This window comes from Neoarius graeffei, chromosome 25 (genome assembly GCF_027579695.1).
Source record: "Neoarius graeffei isolate fNeoGra1 chromosome 25, fNeoGra1.pri, whole genome shotgun sequence".
In the NCBI taxonomy this organism is placed as follows: domain Eukaryota; kingdom Metazoa; phylum Chordata; class Actinopteri; order Siluriformes; family Ariidae; genus Neoarius; species Neoarius graeffei.
Window position 1 is genome coordinate 32,857,312 of NC_083593.1, and position 22,683 is coordinate 32,879,994.

At 42.8% G+C, this 22,683-nt stretch overlaps 1 protein-coding gene across 2 annotated transcripts in view; it reads right to left on the bottom strand.

The window, feature by feature from the left end:
- cadm2a (cell adhesion molecule 2a) overlaps positions 1-22,683 on the bottom strand; it is a 901,104-nt gene that overhangs the window by 216,271 nt on the left and 662,150 nt on the right. For both annotated transcript variants that reach the window (XM_060908168.1, XM_060908167.1), the window contains exon 3: positions 294-443. In XM_060908168.1, the coding sequence (XP_060764151.1) occupies positions 294-443 (150 nt within the window). The remainder of the gene's footprint in view (positions 1-293; positions 444-22,683) is intronic.

Sequence of the window (22,683 nt, forward strand, 5' to 3'; positions counted from 1 at the left end):
TATGTAGGGGAAAGAGAGAGAGAGAGAGAGAGAGAGAGAGAGCACAGCAAAGAGATATGATAGACAAAAGGAGAGGCGTGACAGAACAAGAGAGGGTATAATTGTATTGACAGGGTGCTCATTTGAAGTCACATGCCTTTCTAGAACTTCTTGACTAAGAATGTGTATTTTTACAATCCGAACACAAAACACACTTCATCTACCAGCTACTATGTACAGAATCACCATAAGAGTTAAGTCACTAGTCACTAAGATTCCTGCTGTCCTAATATCCTTGGGTCAGGCTCACTCACCTTTCTTATCCCCAAAGAAGAGGGTTTGCTGTGCTGGGTTTGACCACTGGAGGGAGGTGTTGTCATTATGATCCACGCGACAGGTCAGGTTGGCCGTCCCTCCCTCTGTCACCGTCACATTCTGGACAATTGGAAACTGGCTTTGGGCTCCTGGGAGACAAGCACAAAGAGTAAAGCAGATTGTGGTCAGGTGTGTGCACAAAGTGACCTCATGGAAAAAAAGCTTTGCTGTGAATGAGTATCAGAGCAACATTGTATCAGTGCTGAACATGGAGGAGGTTTAATAAAGGATGAAGAGTACGGAGATTTTAATAAAACCCCAGTGGTGTTTTGGAAGCATCACAGAATGCACTTCTTCAGGAAATTGTTCAGAATGCTGCTTTCCTTTGGAAATCTGTGCTACTGATGTATAGCATGTAAGGAACAAGAGAAACCTTGATTGTGGTACATGAAGAATCTAGGTTGCGGTACCTGTGCTGCCTCTAAGGAAGTATGACAACATGTTCCCTAGTGACAAAAAGAACTAAACAGTTGGCTTTAGACTTGGAAGTTAAGTGTGGAGCTATTTTTATTAGCCTTTGTCTCTTACTGAACACAGTGTGGCTGTGTGTGGGGAAGTAAGTGTCTCCTAAGTGCCCTTGAGCAAGGTACGTAGTTTGGCCTGGTCTACATTAGTGTAGCACGGAAAGTAAAAAAAAAAAATCTTGGAAATTGAGACACAATGAGTAGCTCGCAGTGGGTGTCCATGAAGCGACTAAATAATGATAAAAACAATCCATCAGGGTCAGTCCCTGAGACTCAGGGTGTCAAGTTTTAACGAGAGAAGTGAGTAAAGCTTTAGTTCAGTTAAGAAATTATTCACAGACTGACATCTTCTGTGGCACCCTAGGGTTGGAGAACCCAATAATAAATGACCTTGCACTGAAGAGGAATGCAGAGAGGAGAGATAATGAAAATGTGTGCATATATAAAGGAGACCCTGGAGAATAAGTGATAGATGAATAATCCATGCGTATTTATAGTGTGGCAATGACGCGTCTCATACCACAGGTCAACATCTATGCTACAGCCAGTGTGTAACAAGCAGTCAGGACGGGTGATGGATATCACACTGAGACAATGAGAGGAAGGGGATAATGAGAGAGAGAGAGAGAGAGAGAGACAGACACACTGTCATCAACATCCTTAAAGGAAAGCTAATGGCACAAAAAAACCCTCAGAGAGTAACATGGCAACACCCAGGGACATTGTTTTTCTTTTAAAATAAAGTCTGTACACAGTATACAGATACAAATATGAACAAGTGAACACTCGAACATGTCTTGTATGGATATTATCTGTCAGTGTAAAGGAGTTTAACTTTTGGGTTTTGCTGGGCTTTAAGTTGACTTTGGGGACAAACTTTTGAGTCTTCAACCTGGAGGGACTAAATAAAACACAACTGAGCATGCTGATATAAGGAAAATAATCCGTGATAGGGTGGTGCAGGGTGGCACGGTGGTGTAGTGGTTAGCGCTGTCGCCTCACAGCAAGAAGGTCCTGGGTTCGAGCCCCGGGGCCGGCGAGGGCCTTTCTGTGTGGAGTTTGCATGTTGTCCGCGTGGATTTCCTCCGGGTGCTCTGGTTTCCCCCAAAGACATGCAGGTTAGGTTAACTGGTGACTCTAAATTGACCGTAGGTGTGAATGGGTGTCTATGTGTCAGCCCTGTGATGACCTGGCGACTTGTCCAGGGTGTACCCCGCCTTTCGCCCGTAGTCAGCTGGGATAGGCTCCAGCTTGCCTGCGACCCTGTAGAAGGATAAAGCGGCTAGAGATGATGAGATGAGATTTACCTATTCTTACAGTTTTTAATTTATTAGTGAATAACAGGTCACGATTTTTAGCTCATCCGGCCATAGGCCAGGCCAGATTAGCTTATGCGATCACGCATTGTCTGTCCGTCGTCCGTCCGTCATCCATCCACAATTTGCAAAAATCACTATTCCTCCTACAGGATTGATCGGATTTAGATCAAACTCACAGACAAGGTTCCCCAGGTGGGTGTGCATAAAAGTTGTCAAGATGGTGGCGCCACCTGTCATATTTATGATTTTACATGATGGGGGTCTGAAATTTTTGGGTGACTTGTCACATTACATGCTACTCTTCGTAAACTGCTAGGACGTTTTCACTGAAACCCACCCAGAAGACGCTAAAGACATATACCAACAAGAGTTGTTCACCAGGTGGTGCCACCTAGTATGGATGAGGCTACAGAGGGATCACATGCAATTTCACAAAAATCACTGCTCCTCCCGCCCTGCAATGACCTGGCGACTTGTCCAGGGTGTACCCCACTTCTTGCCCATAGTCAGCTGGGATAGGCTCCAGCTTGCCTGCGACCCTGCACAGGATAAGTGGCTACAGATAATGGATGGATGGATGGATGGATGGATGGCTACTCCTCCCACAGGATTGATCGGATTTCAAACTCACACACATCAACAGTGGCTGGTATGAGCTACAGCCTCATTGAGGCTATTTTTACCATTACCATTTCTACAGCAGCTATATTTATCTCCACCAACTTTGTTGCAGGAGGTTATGTTTCACTTTCGTTTGTTTGACTTTCCCCAACGTAACTCAAAAAGTTGTGAATGGATTTTGATGAAATTTGGTTAACACCTTTATTATTATCCTAGGTACAAGTGATTTGATTTTGATGTTGATAATACGTGGCTTGGTGTAGGTATACACTCTACCAAATGCCCTTCTAGTTAATGTTATGTAATAGCCACAAGACAAGTTACATTGGTGCCTGAAAGTTTGTGAACCCTTCAGAATTTTCTGGATTAAGGTCAGGACTTTGACTTGGCCATTCCAAAACATTAACTTTATTCTTCTTTAACCATTCTTTGGTAGAACAACTTATGTGCTTAGGGTCGTTGTCTTGCTGCATGACCCACCTTCTCTTGAGATTCAATTCATGGACAGATGTCCTGACATTTTCCTTTAGAATTCGCTGGTATAATTCAGAATTCATTGTTCCATCAATGATGGCAAGCCGTCCTGGTCCAGATGCAGCAAAACAGGGCCAAACTGTGATACTACCACCACCATGTTTCACAGATGGGATAAGGTTCTTACGCTGGAATGCAGTGTTTTCCTTTCTTCAAACATAACACTTCTCATTTAACTCTTTACCCCTTAAAGCAGTTGCTACAGCCACCCTTGTATATGTATATACTGTTCACCCTTAGAACATATTTACAAGAAAAAAAAAGTCTAAAGACAAGGTTTTAGACAAGGCATCATATGTCATCATTATGGGATATACACGGGGTCGTCATAGGTTGTCATTAAGGGGTAAAGAGTTAAACCAAAAAGTTCTATTTTTGTCTCATCTGTCCACAAAACATTTTTCCTATAGACCCTTTTCACGTGACGTCACGACAAACGCGGCCGCCATTTTGGACATGTACTACCAGTAGTTTACCACAGCCAACATTGAGGAACGGCAGCAAAGAAAGTTTTTACTTTCAGCAAGACTTCCATCATGCCACTATATTATTGTGCACCTGGATGTAGTAACCATCAACAAACAAGGCAAGGTTTATCATTTTATCGGATCCCGATGGAGAAGATGGATAGCGGCCATTAACAGGAAAGATTGGCAGCCCTCGGCATACCAACGCTTGTGTAGTGACCACTTTGTTGGAGGTAAGACGAATAAAATTAGCCAGAAAAGGCATTACATTGCTGTTAACATTCTGTGGCGGCGAGTGTGTAACCAAATAGGTTAAAATAACCCATTGTAACCCCTTTGTTCTTCTGTAGTAGCTATTGTTGACTAGCTAATGTCAACAACATAGTAGCTAGTATGTCACTGTAGCAATGTTTACGTTCAGTCATTTGGATGACTGTTAAAACCTTTCAGTCTCAAGTTTTTCCTTTACTGTATTTACTAGTTTACTGTAATTATGATCCGGCAGCTATTTACACCGGATCCAGTGTAAATCGCTGCCGGAGCCAACGTCCGAGGTTCCGGAGCGCGCTCCGGTTTGCTCCCCCTCAAATTAAGCCCTGTACAGGTAAATAGCGCGCTCCGGAACCTCGGACGTTGGCTCCGGCAGCTATTTACCTGTACAGGGCTTAATTTGAGGGGGAGCAAACCGGAGCGCGCTCCGGAACCTTGGACGTTGGCTCCGGCAGCGATTTACACTGGATCCGGTGTAAATAGCTGCCGGATCATAATTACAGTAAACTAGTAAATACAGTAAAGGAAAAACTTGAGACTGAAAGGTTTTAACAGTCATCCAAATGACTGAACGTAAACATTGCTACAGTAACATACTAGCTACTATGTTGTTGACATTAGCTAGTGCTAACAGCTAGCTGCTAGTACACTGCTACAACACAGACACCGACCCTAATAATACAGTTCTTGGTCAGTGCCTGGTAACAGCAAATTTATAACGGGCCATGTCTCAACAGACTAAGAAGTTATTTCAATGGCATTTAATAACATTTTGTTTATCCTGAGGACCGAAAGTAAATGAAAATGTGAACAAACAGCTGTAATAAGATGGTGACCACCGGCTCCAGGGACGACCCACTGATGTAGGCATGTTACCCAGCCTGACATAAAATATTTGTAGGCATCCAAACTCATACGCTTTCAGATCAATACCTGTGTATGGCGATGGGTTTTTAACGACATAGGTATACAGATCATGTGGGCCCAAGTCAGGTAAAGACGAGGGCTTCGTGTACTTCCGTACGTCAGTGAACAATCCTGGTGGAAGCAGGTAAACGTTGTTCTCTAAGCCTGCTAACCTCAATTTTTGCAAATACCTCTCCCTCTGCTCGCCCTGTAAATGTCCTACGTCGCTGGATAGTGAAGGTGTTTTCTGCATCTCGCTCCTTTTTCTTTTATATTTTTCGTTTGTCGCCTTCCTCCCATTCAAACCGATTCAAACCGAAGTCCACTACATGTCCAAAATGGCGGTCGCGTTTACGAAGGTCACGTGACTGAAAAGGGTCTATAGCCTTCTGGCTTGTCCACATGAACTTTAGCAAACTGCAGACGAGCAGCAATGTTCTTTTTGGAGAGCAGTGGCTTTCACCTTGCAACCCTGCCATGCACACCATTGTTGTTCAGTGTTCTCCTGATGGTGGACTCATGAACATTAACATTAGCCAATGTGAGAGAGGCCTTCATTTGCTTAGAAGTTACCCTGGGGTCCTTTGTGACCTCACCGACTATTACATGCCTTGCTCTTGCAGTGATCTTTGTTGGTCGACCACTCCTGGGGAGGGTAACAATGGTCTTGAATTTCCTCCATTTGTACACAAATTGTCTGACTGTGGATTGGTGGAGTCCAAACTCTTTTGTAACCTTTTCCAGCCTGATGAGCATCAACAACGCTTTTTCTGAGGTCCTCAGAAATCTCCTTTGTTCGTGCCATGATACACTTCCACAAACATGTGTTGTGAAGATCAGACTTTGATAGATCCCTGTTCTTTAAATAAAACAGGATGCCCACTCACACCTGATTGTCATCCCATTGATTGAAAACACCTGACTCTAATTTCACCTTCAAATTAACTGCTAATCCTGGAGGTTCACATACTTTTCCCACTCACAGATATGTAATATTGGATCATTTTCCTCAATAAATAAATGACCAAGTATAATATTGTTGTCTCATTTGATTAACTGGGTTCTCTTTATCTACTTTTAGGACTTGTGTTAAAATCTGATGCTGTTTTAGGTCATATTTATGCAGAAATATAGAAAAGTCTAAAGGGTTCACAAACTTTCAAGCACCACTGTAGTTCCTGTTATCACTTATAGCAACTATAAACAGTTGCTCCTTCTCTTCTCTCACTCTCTCTCTCTCTCTCTCTCTCTCTCTCTCTCTCTCTCTCTCGATGTTATTCTTGAAGTAAAAGAAAACAGCTTTGGAGAATCCAGAGTACAAAGTCTCCTGTCCTGAAGACTCAGCTGTGGTGGAAACCTTATTGGCTGTTACAAAATGCTGACACTTGAGACTCTGTTTGTATTGTTAGGGTTAAATTATGTGGAGTCTGCTATACAGGTCCCTGTGAATAAGCTGCTACTACTGTATGTGAACAATAACGTATTAGAACGAGCACATTCCTGCTCATGTCTCCTTGCCTGGTTCAGCCTAATAAGCTCAGTCCTGTTCTTCCACATGGGGACAGGGCATTTCATGGTTACACAGGTCATACAAATCTAAACAGTTCCTCTCTGTTCAAGTACAAAAGGTAAGTGCAAAAATAAATTGATTATTTTTTGCTTGAAGTGCAGTGCATTCGGTAAAACCCAGTCATAAAGGTGAAGATCTTTTCCCATAACTTCAGTAGGTCTCTCTTCTTCTCTATATTAAATAAACAATACAAGAGCTACAGTACAATAACACGGTCACCATGGCAACAAACTTTGACTATGGCATACTTGTATTCTGCTTACAGGCATATCTGTACACTTCCAAATGTAAGCCCTACTGTATCAGTACCATATCAGTACCATAGCATATTCCTTATTCTTTCATAATTGTATGAATACGTACAGGAGTCAACAGTATCGTTATTAGCAACATGGCCAAAAGGGTAACAAACGCCTCACATTAGAGTAACATTTAGAATAGATTCACTATCACACAGTTTAGTGGATATTTTGTGATCAAGAGGGACTGAGCTAGCAAGTAGAAATTAGCTTTAGGGTCAAATCAAATCCAAGTCCCTCCCGTGCCTGGATCTGGTCTTCCCAGGCAGTCTCCTGTCCCAGTACTAACCAGCTCTTGAAATGCATGGGCGCAGCACTGATTCCCATTTCCAGGGGCGTCAGAAGCATTTTTAATGTGGGGGAACACACTGGCAGGGGGTCTGGGGGTCCTCCTCCAGAAAATGTTTAATTAATTAGATGCCATTTCCTGCATTCTGGTGTATTTTTAACAGGTTGTTAAACACCTAATTTTATCTACAAAAGTCACTTAATTCAATGACTATTTTAGAGACTCAACAATAAGTCCTCATTCAACTAGTCCATATATTCATCAGCCTGTTTTTAAACCCACTGCTATGCCTAAGATAATGAGAAGAATGTGACAATTTATCACCAACAATGACTTTATGGGTGCATTTTACTTTTTATTTTGTGTTTTCTTTTTTATTTCGTTTTAGATGTAACACAACATGCCACTGTGCCAAGCAATAGTGACACTCAACTGTATGTTTAAAAATAAGAAATTTCACACAATGAACAGGCATGACGTGGCATCATGCAAACTTCATAACACAAAATCACACTGTGTCAAGCAACGGTGACACTTAAAAAATAACTTCACACAATGAACAGGTGCAATTTTGTTCACCACCAATAGTGACTTTAGTGGGTGCATTTTACTTTTGTCCGATTTAGTGATACTCATAACAAAAATGACACGGCATCATGCAGTCTTCATAACACAAAATCACACTGTGTCAAGCAATGACACATAAAAGAGAACTTCATACAAAGAACAAGTGCAGTTTTGTCAACCTACATGCAATGGTGGTACTACAGTAACATTCACAGATTAGTATAACAAATAGATTTATAGATATAACTCCTCCTTACATTGGTGCCACCACAATTTCTACCACTTCATAACTTTTATCCCCCTTTTCTTCACAATCCACCTGGAATAACATCCATCTCTCTCCATTGCTTTCCTTTCTACTATTCCTTCCCCATACACTGATTTCCCATCTTACTTTCCAGAAAACTGGCAAAGACCAGACAAAATAAGTCCTTCAAATCACAACAGGAAATCAATAAATATCATCAGAGCAGACTTGACCTCATTCTTGGCATTACAATAAGGCAGGCCTACTGGGTTTTAATTAAATGATAGCTAACATTAAGCTAGCTGATACATCTCCTGACATTGACTAGCCAGCTAACTGCACTAACATTTCCACTGGGACAAAAAACCCTGTCCTGTGGGGAAATTTTGACTGACTTTCTGCTTCTTTGTAAAGAATGTCCTTATGTCCATTGTGTCTGGGGAGGGAGCAAATATTACAAACAATTCATCGTCAACTAAGAATACCCTATTAGGCTAAGCTTATTTCATTGTTTAGTTGAACATTAATTTAATGTGACCTAGGGTTAATTTTGAGGGCATATAACAAAAGAATAAGGTTTTAGCAAAAGCTAGACATTGTGAGGTGGCAATGGGGCTGACGTCACCTCCTCCACTTTCGAGCAGGTGCACCAAAATGTCTCTGCTCGCGCTAAGATTCACTCGTGCGCGGTGAGTTGTTGTAGATAACGCCCGGAAAACCCGGAGTGGATTTTCAGTGGTATGTGTATTCTCTTATTGATCAAGTGGAATGGATTCTTTCACAAAGCAATAGAAACGGCGCTGGGTGACCTAATATTTTATGTTAAATGTGGGAGGGTCCAAACGAAGAATTATGAAATGTGAGGGGGACACGTCCCCTTCACATTCAATGGTGGCGACGCCTATGCCCATTTCTATAACCCTTGGCCTCTCGCCTGTTATGTAGCTAGGGTTACAGTGTGTGGGGATGGGCCTAGTCCACTGGTAACTGCAAGAGTTTGACTCCCTACTTGCATCTGTATTGCAGTGTGCCTTGCCAGAAGACAGTAGATACTATTTTTATGATGGTCTTTGGTATGACCCGACCGGAAGGAGAACTCGTGATCTCCCAGTCGAGAGGCAAATACGCTAACCACTAGGCCAGCTCGTGGTATCTTTAGGATACATAGTAAATATTTCTGTTTTTTTCCCCAGTAAATAATCTCAAGTAAAATACCCAAATACTACATGGGGAAATGTAGAGTATGAGGGGAAATAATTATTCAGACACTTTTTTTTGTTATTTTAATATATTTCAGTTCAATACTTAGTTTACACAGAACAAAAAAAACTATGCATGTAAACAAAGATATGTTTTAAAAAAATTGATCGGGAAAAAGTATTCAGACACTACAAACTAACATTAGTACTTTCTTGCAAAGCTGTTGTTGGCAAATCCAGTTTTGAGATGTCTATGGTAAGAAGTAATTAGCTTTTCTGCAGTATTGTGGATCGAATATGGTCCATTCCCTTTGGCATATTGTCTCCAGTTTCTCTGAGATTATATGGGTCCATCTGATGGATTTAAATTCTAAAAATCCATAAATTTTCAATTGGATTCATGTCAGGAGCTTGCTAGGCCATGAGAGGCCTTCTTGAGTTATTTTGGCTGTATGTTTGAGATCATTGTCTTGCTTCAAACATCTATTTCAATTCTTCTCCCCAGATTCAGTTTCTTCTGTGATAAGATTAAATTGTCTTTTAGTATGCCCTGGTACACTGTGTGTATGGTCTTCTTGCAATAATGCTCACAAAAACAGCAAACATGCTGAGCCAAATTATTGCAAAAGAGTTCTATTTTTCAGTTCTTCTTACCAGAGTATATTGTTCCAAAAATGCTCTGATTTGTCAATACTTTTCCAGCAGAGGAGTCTTGCATGGGGCATGGACATGCGATTTATTGCTTATTGTTATTCCTATTGCTCCTGTTGCTACCTGGTTGCAGAATGCCAGTTCACAATGTAAACACACACACACTGGCACGGCTTTATTTGTATCAGTGTAAACAGCCAAAGCTAAAATATTGATGTGCCAATCTTGTGGAATACCACAAGTTGGCCAAGTGGTTAGCGTGTCTGCTACTCAACTGGGAGATCGCGAGTTCTACTCATGGTTGGGTCATACCAAAGACCATCATAAAAATGGTACCTCCTGCCATCTGGCAAGGCATGCTGCAATAAAGATGTGAGTAGGGAGTCAAACTCTCGCGGTTACCAGAGGACCAGCCCCCCAACTGTAGCCCTAGCTATGTAATAGATGAGAGGCCGAGGGCTATGGAGATCGGTGCCACACCCATGTGAATCAAAGAGCTGGGTAGTACTGGGACAGGAGAGTGCCTGGGAAGAGCAGATCCTGGCATGGGAGGGACCTGTGTTGTCAGCCCTGCGATAACCTGGCGACTTGTCCAGGGTGTACCCCGCCTCTCGCCCATAGTCAGCTGGGATAGACTCCAGCTTGCCTGCGACCCTCATCTATTACATAGCTAGGGCTACAGGATAAGTGGCTACAGGTAATGGATGGATGGATGGATACCTGTGTAAAAAGGGCTACAGTCACATCTTTTCCATGACCACAGGATACATCTTCTGACATGGCTGTTTCAGAAATGAGAAGCTACTCACTGCATCAGTTAGGGTTCAGAGGATTGTTGCCAGCTGTAACATTAATCACAGCAGTAATTATTCAGTCAAAATCTTTTAAAGGACCCATGGCATGGTGGTTTGTTGATGCTTTAAACGGGCTCGTGGAGGCTTCCGGATGTTATATCCGCAGCCTTTCTCGAAATGAACCCTCGGAACGTAGATATAGCCTCCTGGAAGAAAGCCCCATTTCAGCCCTTTTCCCAGTGCGTCGTTTTGCTAATGAGAAGCATGGAGGCGGGGAAGGGTAGAGGGTGGGGGCGTGCCATGGGGGGAGGGGGAGGGGCTGCCGTCTGCCTCCCAAGCCGGCCGAGAGCGCTCCTCGTCGGGCACGGCCAGGCGGGCGAATGCCCTGGTCCGTCCGCCCTGTCTAAAAAAATGGTACAACTCGAGCCCATGGTAAAACTGGGACTTTGTCGTTTTTTTTTCAGCCTGAGGCCCATGGTAAAACTGAGCAGTTTTACCATGGAGGAGTGGGGACTTTGCCGTTTCCTCCCCCCAACTCGCCCCTGGGAGAACCGCTGCCTCCACGGGCGGCCGGTGCCGCTGGAGGGCCGCCCGCGCGACCTCGGCTCCCGACAAAAGATTGGATCTAGGGCTGACTTTCAATGGATCGCAGCGATGGAGCTGCTCTGCCACTCATGACACCCCGGCCCAGAATCAGGGAAAAATATCGCGCGCTGATGTCATTAAGGTGCGACGCGAGGAAATAAAATAAATTCAACAAATGTTTGGGTTTTTACTGAACAAACAAACAAATAAAATGAACGAGTGACTTAAAAAAAAGAATGTGGGTGTCTTTGTAAAAACTGTTTTGATTGGCTATTATAACAGAGGTAGCGCAGAGTACCTGGCTAACTGCAGGAAGTGGTTAGCTGCACAGCTAATGTAGCCATTGCAAACGCACCGATTTTAAAACACGGCAAAACGACTTAACAGTTATACACTTACTTGTTCGGTGTTTGTGGCTGATGCGGCAGGGATGCTTAGTACGGACCCAGGCTTCAGTGACAGTTGATGTGCAAAACCTGCCCTGTACTGTCCCAAGTTGTGGAAACATTCCTCAGGAAAATGCTTCCGACAAACATACACCGTCTTAGGTAGACTCGACGGCGTATTATTGAAGTAAATAAAATTAAGCCACTGCGTCTTCAGGGGCTCTCCCATCGGCAGTAAAAACAGACTCTTTTCTGTGTTGTCACATCCATGTACAGCGCAATTTCCATGTTTCGCTCGCTTAGGTGATGCCATGTTATTGTGTCCTCTATGGTCTCCTCACTACAACTGGGCAGGCAATCCATACAGTGGGTGGGAATCCGGGGGGGGGGGGGCGTGGGGATCATCTCCCTTGCTGACGTAGTAAAGGGAAGAGCTTATCAACGCGCCATTCTCAAATGTTGGGCATAGTTTGGTTTACACATTATGAAATTTCTAGCCACTGGGGTGACTTAAGAAGGTCAGAGGAACTCATTTTAACGTTAAAAAACCTCAGAAAGTGAAAATTTCATGCCACGGGACCTTTAAGTATTTGCTTATTTAAATCCAAATGGTGACTTTTTTTGACCAGGAAGTGTATCTGCCCTTAAAACAAAAATAAAAAATCAAAACATGACTGCTGTTATGACCTTTAACTGACTCATATGAATTTTATACTAGAACTTGTGTTACAGTGCATTCCAACATTAATCTGTAAAGTTTTTAATGTAGGGCTGTAACTTAATGCCATTATCTGTATCTGTTTAGTGTGCCAAATTTGAGCTGTAAGTTTACATGGACTAAACTGGACTTTTTTTTCTTTATTAAGATATGAATCTTACCATATTACTGAAAAATACTCGAAAAAAAATCGAGACAAAACAGGGTGCACTCTGAGGTCCTGGGCCTGTCAGACACTGCTAAACCTTGACATTTTTAAGTACTTCATCTAACTAAAAACATCCATGCAAAAGTGACACACATGGTTATATTCTGGACACCCTCAGCAATAATAATATGAGAGTAAAGTGAATGTAATGAAATTTGTTTTTATTTAAATTAAGTGCAAACACAACCTTACAAAAAACTATTTTCAGAGTCTTCAAACCTTGTAAAAAAAAAGCCACACTATAAATATATCTGCACAAGACTTTTGAAGTCTGAACCTTGTAAACATAAGTGTTGGCTACATAAAAGTAAGAACAGCATTCAGAAATGTTATGTAGTTTCAATACTAATTGTAGAAACTTCAGACTACCTGTGTTTTCTCCAAAGCCAGTTGCCCTTTCAAATGAATATTGATGAGGTAGGTGTAATTCACCTATAATCCCCCCTTCCCCCATCACTGTCAATAGTCCATTTGTCAAAGACAAAGACCCTGGCCCTGGCCCCTGTACCTCCCTGCCCCCACACCTCTCTGCTTGGAAAGTTACTGCAAAGAAAAGAAGCCCTAAAAGCCAAAGCTATCACAGTCACAGATTAAATATTCTGGCTTCTTCTAAATCTTATAATAAATATGCCCTCTTCAACTGTAAGATATTCAATAAAATGTTCAATAGCTAATGATCATCCCTGGATTGTGGCTCTCTGCTGTCAGTCCTCATCGCAGTCCTCATCTGGATGCCAAGCATCATAACGCCAGCAAGACAAAGGAGGTGGTGATCGATTTCAGAAGGACGGTTCCTCAAATTGCACCGGTGAACATCCAGGGTTTGGACATTGAGATCGTGGAGGAGTACAAATACCTGGGTGTTCACCTCAACAACAAACTGGGCTGGACTAACAACACGGATGTCCTGTACAAGAAGGGCCAAAGTCGTCTCCACCTCTTGAGAAGACTGAAGGCCTCTGCATGCTCTTGCGACAAGGCTTTCGCAGATAGCTTTTCGCAGACAGTTGTAATTTATTGTTGAGCGGGGAGTAATAGGCGTGCGCAATGTTATTCACCGGCACAACGCAAGGGGGCGCGAAGTCGCTAGGAGTAGTTGGTGGGTGTGGTTAGTGGAGTGTTTATCCTCCGCCGGTTACTTATAATGACTAGAACTTTTTTTTTTATAATGACTAGAACTGGAGTCGTATAGATGTACGTACTTCCTCACTTCCTCAATCAACCGCTCTTCATGCTGCTCCATCTTCGCTCGTGTTTTTAAAAATGCCGGTCATGAAAACAAAACAAACCGGGAAAGTAGGGAAGCGGAAGTGCGTGTACAATGGGTAGAGTGGACCAATCAGAGCCCTCTTGTCTGCGGCGCTGTCTGTGAGGCTTCTGCGGTGGTCACAATTTTTGGGAGGTGCGCGCAGAGCGTCTGCGAAGGTGGGCTGGGTCAGAAGGGCTGGCTCAGTCTTGGACTGTCCTCTGGACTCCACTGAGGTGGTGGGTGAGAGGAGGATGGCTGACCTCTATCATGGATAACCCCTCTCACCCCCTACATGAGGCTGTGGGGGCTTTAAGCACCTCTTTTAGTAGTAGACTGCTACACCCACGGTGTAAGAAGGAGAGGTACCGCAGGTCATTCATACCTACTGCTGTCAGACTGTATAACACCCACAACTTGTAACGTAGCACCAATAACCTGTTTGTCGTTATATTTGCACTACTTCACCACTACTACCTCTGCCATCTCTCATCGATGCAATTATTATGTGCAATAATATAGGCCCTGGGGGTGGCATGGTGGTGTAGTGGTTAGCGCTGTCGCCTCACAGCAAGAAGGTCCGGGTTCGAGCCCCGTGGCCGGCGAGGGCCTTTCAGTGTGGAGTTTGCATGTTCTCCCCGTGTCCACGTGGGTTGTCTCCGGGTGCTCCGGTTTCCCCCACAGCATTCCCATTTGTGTTCAGCTCAATCCCACAAACTGGCTTGCGAGCCTTGCCAGCTTTCTTCAGAGGAGCCTTTGGGGCCTCAAAGTTTCTCAGTTGGTATGGAAACAAATGAACATGTGCACTTGTTTATACCAGTGAAATGGGGCGTGTTCTCACCTCCCCTTGCTACACAATGAGCGAATGACGACACTGATGTTCCATGCACTTAACATGTGAATAGCCGATGGGTGTGTTGTTAAGAGGCTGCAGCTGGCTGAAGTACTGAAATTCATAAGATTTGTTTTTATTCTCTTTACAAAGTGATAAAGTTTATTTTAAATATATATTTGAAAACTAGAAGATTCAAGGTTTCTAGTAGTGTTACTTGAATGTTTCTAGCCCAAAAACTCGAGGAGCTTTAGATGTGTGTTTACTAACAGTCCTAAAAGTCCCCTGTGGGGGGGTCGGTGACCTGAGGCTACGTTTACACTAGACCGTATCTGTCTCGTTTTCTTCGCGGATGCACTGTCCGTTTACATTAACCCCCCTGAAAAAGCGGGGAAACGGGAATCCACCAGCGTCCACGTATTCAATCTAGATCGTATCAGCTCCGGTGCTGTGTAAACATTGAGAATACGCGAATACGCTGTGCTGAGCTCTAGCTGGCGTCTCATTGGACAACGTCACTGTGACATCCACCTTCCTGATTCGCTGGCGTTGGTCATGTGACGCGACTGCTGAAAAACGGCGCAGACTTCCGCCTTGTATCACCTTTCATTAAAGAGTATAAAAGTATGAAAATACTGCAAATACTGATGCAAATACTGCCCATTGTGTAGTTATGATTGTCTTTAGGCTTGCCATCCTTCCACTTGCAAGTGGTAAGTGACGCGCATGCCCGATATGCACTAGGATCACACACACAGCGGCTCAGTCCCAAATCACTGCTCGTGCACTTCACTCGCGCGCTCTGTGAGCTGCGCAGGGCCGGAGTGCGCACCCTCCAGAGGGCACTCGCTGTTCAGGGCGGAGTGATTTGGAGCGCAGGATGCCTGCGGAGCCGAGCGTATCCGTGTATTGGCGTTGCTGTGTGCACGCGAATCGTGTATTGGCGTTGCTGTGTGCACGCTAATCGTTTTAAAAACGTTAATCTGATGATCCGCTGATACGGTCTAATGTAAACCCCACCTAAATTGCCCCTTGGTGTGAATGTTAGTGAATAATTGTTCATCTCTGTGTTAGCCCTGTGATTGATTGGCAATCTCTTGCCTTCAGTCAGCTGAGATTGGCTCCAGCTCACTGGTATAGATGATGGATGGATGGATATTGGTCAGCGCTAAAACATCATTAATTTTCATGTCCTGTAAGTATGCATATTGCATATACTAGCCAGTATTCCATGGACTTAATTCGATGGACTTCTCGTTAGTGAAAAAGTATATGTATTAAACCACTGCCATTGCCTTCTTATGGCTCTACACACTGTATGAAAAATTGTCTCAACATTGAGAAGGCTGGGGAAAAAAAATGAAAACCTGAAACTCAAAGTGGCTAATTTTGTGACTATTTTTGTCCTGAGTTATTTTTCCTCAAGAAGTATGAATAAGGGTTTTTGAATGATTTGCATTAATTCCAGCCCTCTGGCTCCTGCAATGATATCTGGATCCAAAACAATTTCATACTATAACTGAGCGTTGTAGAATCTGATGGTTTTAGGGTGACGTGTCTGTGTGGAAAAAAGCCTGGCTGACTGTCCTACACTTCAGGGGCCATCTGTCATATTTTGTGTCATGCACTGGCTGTTATATAATTTGTCCAAATGAAATAATGGGCATTTAAAACAGCCTCCTTTCTCCCTTAAAAATAGATTCATGCAAGTTTGGTGACATATTAACACCAGACATTGCTTTTGATTGGAAAACGCGGCTAATGAACCACACAGCACACGTAAGAGCCATTTTCACCTATGTTGACACCAGTGTCGAGCTTGACTTAATGAGCCTTATAGTGAAGAGTGGCGTTAAGTCCCTCTAAGGAGGATGTGTCATTTCCAGTGCTGATTAAACTCTTCCACAGAAACAGTGGGAGTTAAAAATGGAAGGAGGAAAAGGAGAAAAAGTGAGGGAGAGATGTATCTATGTTAGTCTAGGTAGGGAACATGCATTATTCATAAGGGTTTTGCGTGAAGCATTGCCTGCCAGCAAGTGTCTCTTCCTTCTTCCGTTCCTCCCACCCTTTCTCTCGCTGTTCTTCCCTCCCACCCTGTTACTCTCCCCCTTTTTCCTCTACTACTCTCCACTCATAACTTTATCCCACATCTCTCTCTCTCTCTCTCTCTCTCTCTCTCTCTCTCTCATTACTGGTGGAAAGACTTCCAAAATGTGCAAAGCTCTCAACAAGGTTAACTCTGAAGAATCTAAAATCTGTGATATGAAAATTTTTGGTCAATATTTTATTCTAAGACATTACCCCATCGATGGATCAGTGTATTCAGACATATGATTGGTACTGCAGTCAGCATGTGGCATCTGGGAGAAGACAGAATGCTGTGCACTTATAACTTTGTCTTTGCCATGAAAGAAGTACTTGCATAACCCGATTTTAAATATGCCTAAATACTAAAATAACTTTTAAAACTGAAGTCACCAGTTCTGAATATTCAAGTCACCCATGAAGACAAGAGAAAACCTCATTATTGCTCCTTACTTTGTGTTCCTACACATCATCATTTAAATGCCTTGAATGGACGACTGATCTTGACTTGCTCTGGCAATGCCTAGAGCAATCAGCGCAGAGCACGGCTGTTGTAATGAAGTAGAATTTTACTCGACTGTTGCCTTGAGCTGCTGGAGAAAAGCAATTAAACATCACAGAGGGTTACTCAAGAGATGAAATAATGGGCTGACGAACACCAGGGCATTAAGGTCACGCTTTGTGGTCCAGGCATGATCGTGGGCTTAATATACCACATTAAGCTTACTTCTAATTTGCCTGTGTCTATTATTGTGACATTGTTCAAAAGCACAGAATCAAAAAAGCTCTGGCCTGGACTCTATTTCCACTCCCCCAGGAGGTGAACCAAACAAAAGCTTGGGTTAAAGCCCATGTTGGAGAAAATGGATGCCCTTTTTGTATTATCTGGGTGACTGACATTCGCACTTCTATTTTCTCCCCACATGTGCACATATATAGTGTTTGAAGAGTGATGGTAGAATTTGCATGAGTTTTGTCGCCCTTCTGTCCCTGCTGCAGTGCTGCTCCTGGGAGACTCGGCGTATTGTGGTGATTTGATTAGAACTGGCATATTCCAGTGTTTGCTTAATTGAGCAGTGAAGTAAGTTCTTCCGCCCTTCCTTCTAGCCATGCCCGGCTGATTGAGACAGGCCTCCCTAGGGATCGGTGCTGTCTGAGGTGGGCCATAACCCCTCTCCATCGGTGTCTCTCTCACTCTCCATCCCTCCTCTCACTCTATCCCTCACTGTCAATCAGCTCATTTCTGTTCCCTATCTCCCTCTTACTATCTCATCCTCTCTGTCTCTCAACTCCATGTGTAAAATTAGCTCCCTTCTCTCCTACATCCTCAACAACTGTCTCACAGTGGGAGAGAGAGACAGAGACAGGCAGGGAGGAGAAAAAGTGAAGGAGAAAAAGTTGAAAACCAAAGAAACGCCAATAGGGAACAATATGTTTTTACATTTACTGTAATGTATATTTTATTTCAACACCTTCATACGGTGGAGGCATCGTTCCCACTTTTCACCTTCACAGTCTGTCTCAAAATTTTGATCCTATCATAAATGATTACTGAGAATCTTTGATATCGATTCCCACATCTTTAAAACTTAAGATTTCACTCGTCCGATGGCAACAGCACACATTGTACTTTTATAAACCACACTATTTGCTTGCTGCATTTATACAGTTATAGTTATTCAAATTAATAGACCAATATTTCTCAACCAAGGCTATACAGTGGTGCTTGAAAGTTTGTGAACCCTTAAGAATTTTCTATATTTCTGCATAAATATGACCTAAAACATCATCAGATTTTCATACAAGTCCTAAAAGTAGATAAAGAGAACCCAGTTAAACAAATGAGACAAAAATATTATACTTGGTCATTTATTTATTGAGGAAAATGGTCCAATATTACATATCTGTGAGTGGCAAAAGTATGTGAGCCTCCAGGATTAGCAGTTAATTTGAAGGTGAAATTAGAGTCAGGTGTTTTCAATCAATGGGATGACAATCAGGTGTGAGTGGGCACCCTGTTTTATTTAAAGAACAGGGATCTATCAAAGTCTGATCTTCACAACACATGTTTGTGGAAGTGTATCATGGCATGAACAAAGGAGATTTCTGAGGACCTCAGAAAAAGCATTGTTGATACTCATCAGGCTGGAAAAGGTTACAAAACCATCTCTGAAGAGTTTGGACTCCACCAATCCACAGTCAGACAGATTGTGTAAAAAAAATGGAGGAAATTCAAGACCATTGTTACCCTCCCCAGAAGTGGTTGACCAACAAAGATCACTCCAAGAGCAAGGCATGTAATAGTCAGCGAGGTCACAAAGGACCCCAGGGTAATTTCTAAGCAACTGATGGCCTCTCTCACATTGGCTAATGTTAATGTTCATGAGTCCACCATCAGGAGAACACTGAACAACAATGGTGTGCATGGCAAGGTTGCAAGGAGAAAGCCACTGTTGTCCAAAAAGAACATTGCTGCTCATCTGCTGTTTCCTAAAGATCACGTGGACAAGCCAGAAGGCTACTGGAAAAAGGTTCTGTGGAGAGATGAGACCAAAATGGAACTTTTTGGTTTAAATGAGAAGCGTTATGTTTGGAGAAAGGAAAACACTGCATTCCAGCATAAGAACCTTATCCCACCTGTGAAACATGGTGGTGGTAGTATCATGGTTTGGGCCTGTTTTGCTGCATCTGGGCCAGGACGGCTTGCCATCATTGATGGAACAATGAATTCTGAATTATACCAGCGAATTCTAAAGGAAAATGTCAGGACATCTGTCCATGAACTGAATCTCAAGAGAAGGTGGGTCATGCAGCAAGACAACGACCCTAAGCACACAAGTCATTCTACCAAAGAATGGTTAAAGAAGAATAAAGTTCATGTTTTGGAATGGCCAAGTCAAAGTCCTGACCTTAATCCAATCGAAATGTTGTGGAAGGACCTGAAGCGAGCAGTTCATGTGAGGAAACCCACCAACATCCCAGAGCTGAAGCTGTTCTGTACGGAAGAATGGGTTAAAATTCCTCCAAGCCGGTGTACAGGACTGATCAATAGTTACTGGAAACGTTTAGTTGCAGTTATTGCTGCACAAGGGGGTCACACCAGATACTGAAAGCAAAGGTTTACATACTTTTGCCACTCACAGATATGTAATATTGGATCCTTTTCTTCAATAAATAAATGAGCAAGTATAATATTTTTGTCTCATTTGTTTAACTGGGTTCTCTTTATCTACTTTTAGGACTTGTGTGAAAATCTGATGATGTTTTAGGTCATATTTATTATGCAGAAATATAGAAAATTCTATAGGGTTCACAAACTTTCAAGCACCACTGTACATATAATGCATGTACCCTATGTTTGATTACTTCAGACAAGAATTTTGACACATTTCTCTGTACTAAATGTAAAAAAGAAGGTAAAACATAAAACCTGTTGACCCAAAATTCGCTTTTAATAGGAACCCAAGGACAGCTGTTGCAGCAGTCACTCAACACTTATGCAAAACATAACAATTTCATAGAAATTAAGCATTTAGTAACTTAAGCTCTAAATCTGGATTCAGCCTTTCATGGGAATAGATAGATAGAAAGAACTTGAGGTCAAGCATTGCTAATGTAGTATTGTGGGTCTGATCATGCATGCATTTTATGAAACCTTAGGAGAAGCGTAACTAACTGGATAACTGATAACAGGAATGACTTATGAATAAAGATGAATATAACACTTGCCCAGAGATTACCACTGTATGTGTGTGTTAACAATAAATAGATTTTCTGTTCTTTTCTAAATACATGGAAATATGTAGGAAATGTTAGTCCATGGTAATCGTGCATATGCTATAAATACTATCAATTCAGATTATGCTGAAAAATGTTGGACTATTCCTTTAAGAAGCTGCAAAGCATGGGCTGTGTGTGTGTGTGTGTGTGTGTGTGTGAGAGAGAGAGAAAGATAGCTGCCTGCCTGCACCTTAAATCCTGGACACTGCTGTGACCTTTCAGAGGGGAGCCTGAACAAGCTGACCTTTAACAGGACTCTGTAGCTTTGCCCTACTTCTGCAAGACCCTGCAGACTGCCTGGGGGAAGACAAGCCTCTAACCTTTAGCCTGGTCTCACACACACACACACACACACACACACACACACACACACACACACCCATGAATACCTCATATACACCCAGCCACCCATAAACGTACACATAATACATGGGAAGAAAAGGTTATCTTTAGAATCAGGGTGGTTTATTAATACAAGGGTGTAAATGATGTTACAATTGGTACATGGAGAAAGAAGCCATTTTCCTGTCTTGCAAGAACTGAAGTGATAACAACAGTCTGCCATATGTGAATCAAAGGAGCTAGAGGAAATATTAATTTGAATCTAGCTCTGCATCTTCATCCCCTTGATTTGCCAGGTTGGCCCATGCGGGGGAAGTTATTGCAGACTTGAGACCCAACAGACAGGGACATGGCCTCGGGTGTGCGATGGCCAAGGCTGCCAACGCCATCCTGCGAGTGGCCAGATGTTTGGAGCTGTGTGCCAATGCCTGGAGAGGAAAAAACAGATGGCATTTGGGTGATCTATCCCATCTATCCCTTTCCAGTTTCAACAAACACGGCCCCAGATAACTACGCGTGCTTCCAACCCAGACCGTTTATTCAAGACGTCAATAAGAATGCAACAATTGGAATGATGTGAGCTTAATAACATTCTTCCTTGTCGCTGCAAGATGCTCTTAGATGCTGTGAGACACCTTTCTCCGATTTGGAGGAGGCAGGCAGGGGGTAGCTGTGGGGCGTAAGCTTACCTGTCCTTGATCATTTCCTTCCCCAGCAGAGACAGGGTTTTTTTGGGATCGGCAGGGTAGTTAATGAGGATGGCGGGGCTCTCCATGGTGAGAGGAATCGTGTTGCTTGTTATGCGGCCCGAAACAGAGCTGTGCTCTCGTTTTTATATAACATCTGAATTATTGCAGCTCATAAAGCTTCTCCATTTCTATCTCATTTCGAAGTGAGGCAGGTTTCAGTTTAAAGCTCCAGTCAGGTGTCTCTGCAGGTGGGAGTCGAGATTTTGATTTGGCAGCAACAACAACAAAAACAACTAAATCACTATGTAAAAGTATAATATGGTTGTTAGCCATAGTCTCTTTTCTCCTTCAGTCACCACTTTTTCCAGTGGGCATTACCACTGTTATGTCAATTTTGGAAACACCAGTGCTTGCATAAATATTCATCCCTTAAACATTTCCATATTGTTGTCATGTTATAATCTGTCCATATCTGAGGGGAATCGTCAGGGCCTTCTAGGCCTTCAGAGAAGGCTCAAACATATCAGCATTTCAAATGTTATATTTAATTTCTTTCATTTTTTCATAATTTCATTATAATTATTCTCTTATAATTCTAATTTGGCCTCATTTTCTATCAAATGTGCTTCCAAAATGAAAGGGTTACTGTCCTGAAAACATTAAACTAGAGTTATCTAATGAGATTTTTTTGTTTGTTGTCTCTAGGCTGAGAAGAGTTTAGCGCTGGCTCACTCATTGGTTAGGACTTCATTACTGGGACAGAAGGCCATGGCAGTGTATTTATGTAGGAAGTCACAGATGAATTAACCAATCAGATTTTGATTTATAGTGGGAGGGACTAAAAATTCATGGCCCTAGGCCTTCTTGTAGGCCAACGCGAGCTTAACCGCGAGTCGGCACCATCAGTGCGGCAGTGAAGTCACCTTCCAGCCGGTGTAGCGTTCATCAGTAGTGTTAGCGAATGCTAATGAAGCAGTCAAGCCAGTGCTATCAAGAGCATGTAGCACAGGCGAACGACCAAGAAACTAAGATTTCTGTCTCCAGACTCTTCTTCCACACACGCTTGCTGCAATATTTTTTCACTGAGACTTAAGTATTCATTTCCCTATGTAATTTACTTAGTTACTTTTAAAATCAACATCGACAGCTACACACAACAGAGCTACCTGGCAGCCTGCTGCTCATCCCTTGCTAAATCCTTTGCCCTGTTGTTTTTTTGACGTGTCTGGCTAAGCTTTGGCTGAGCTTTAGTCCCAGCTCT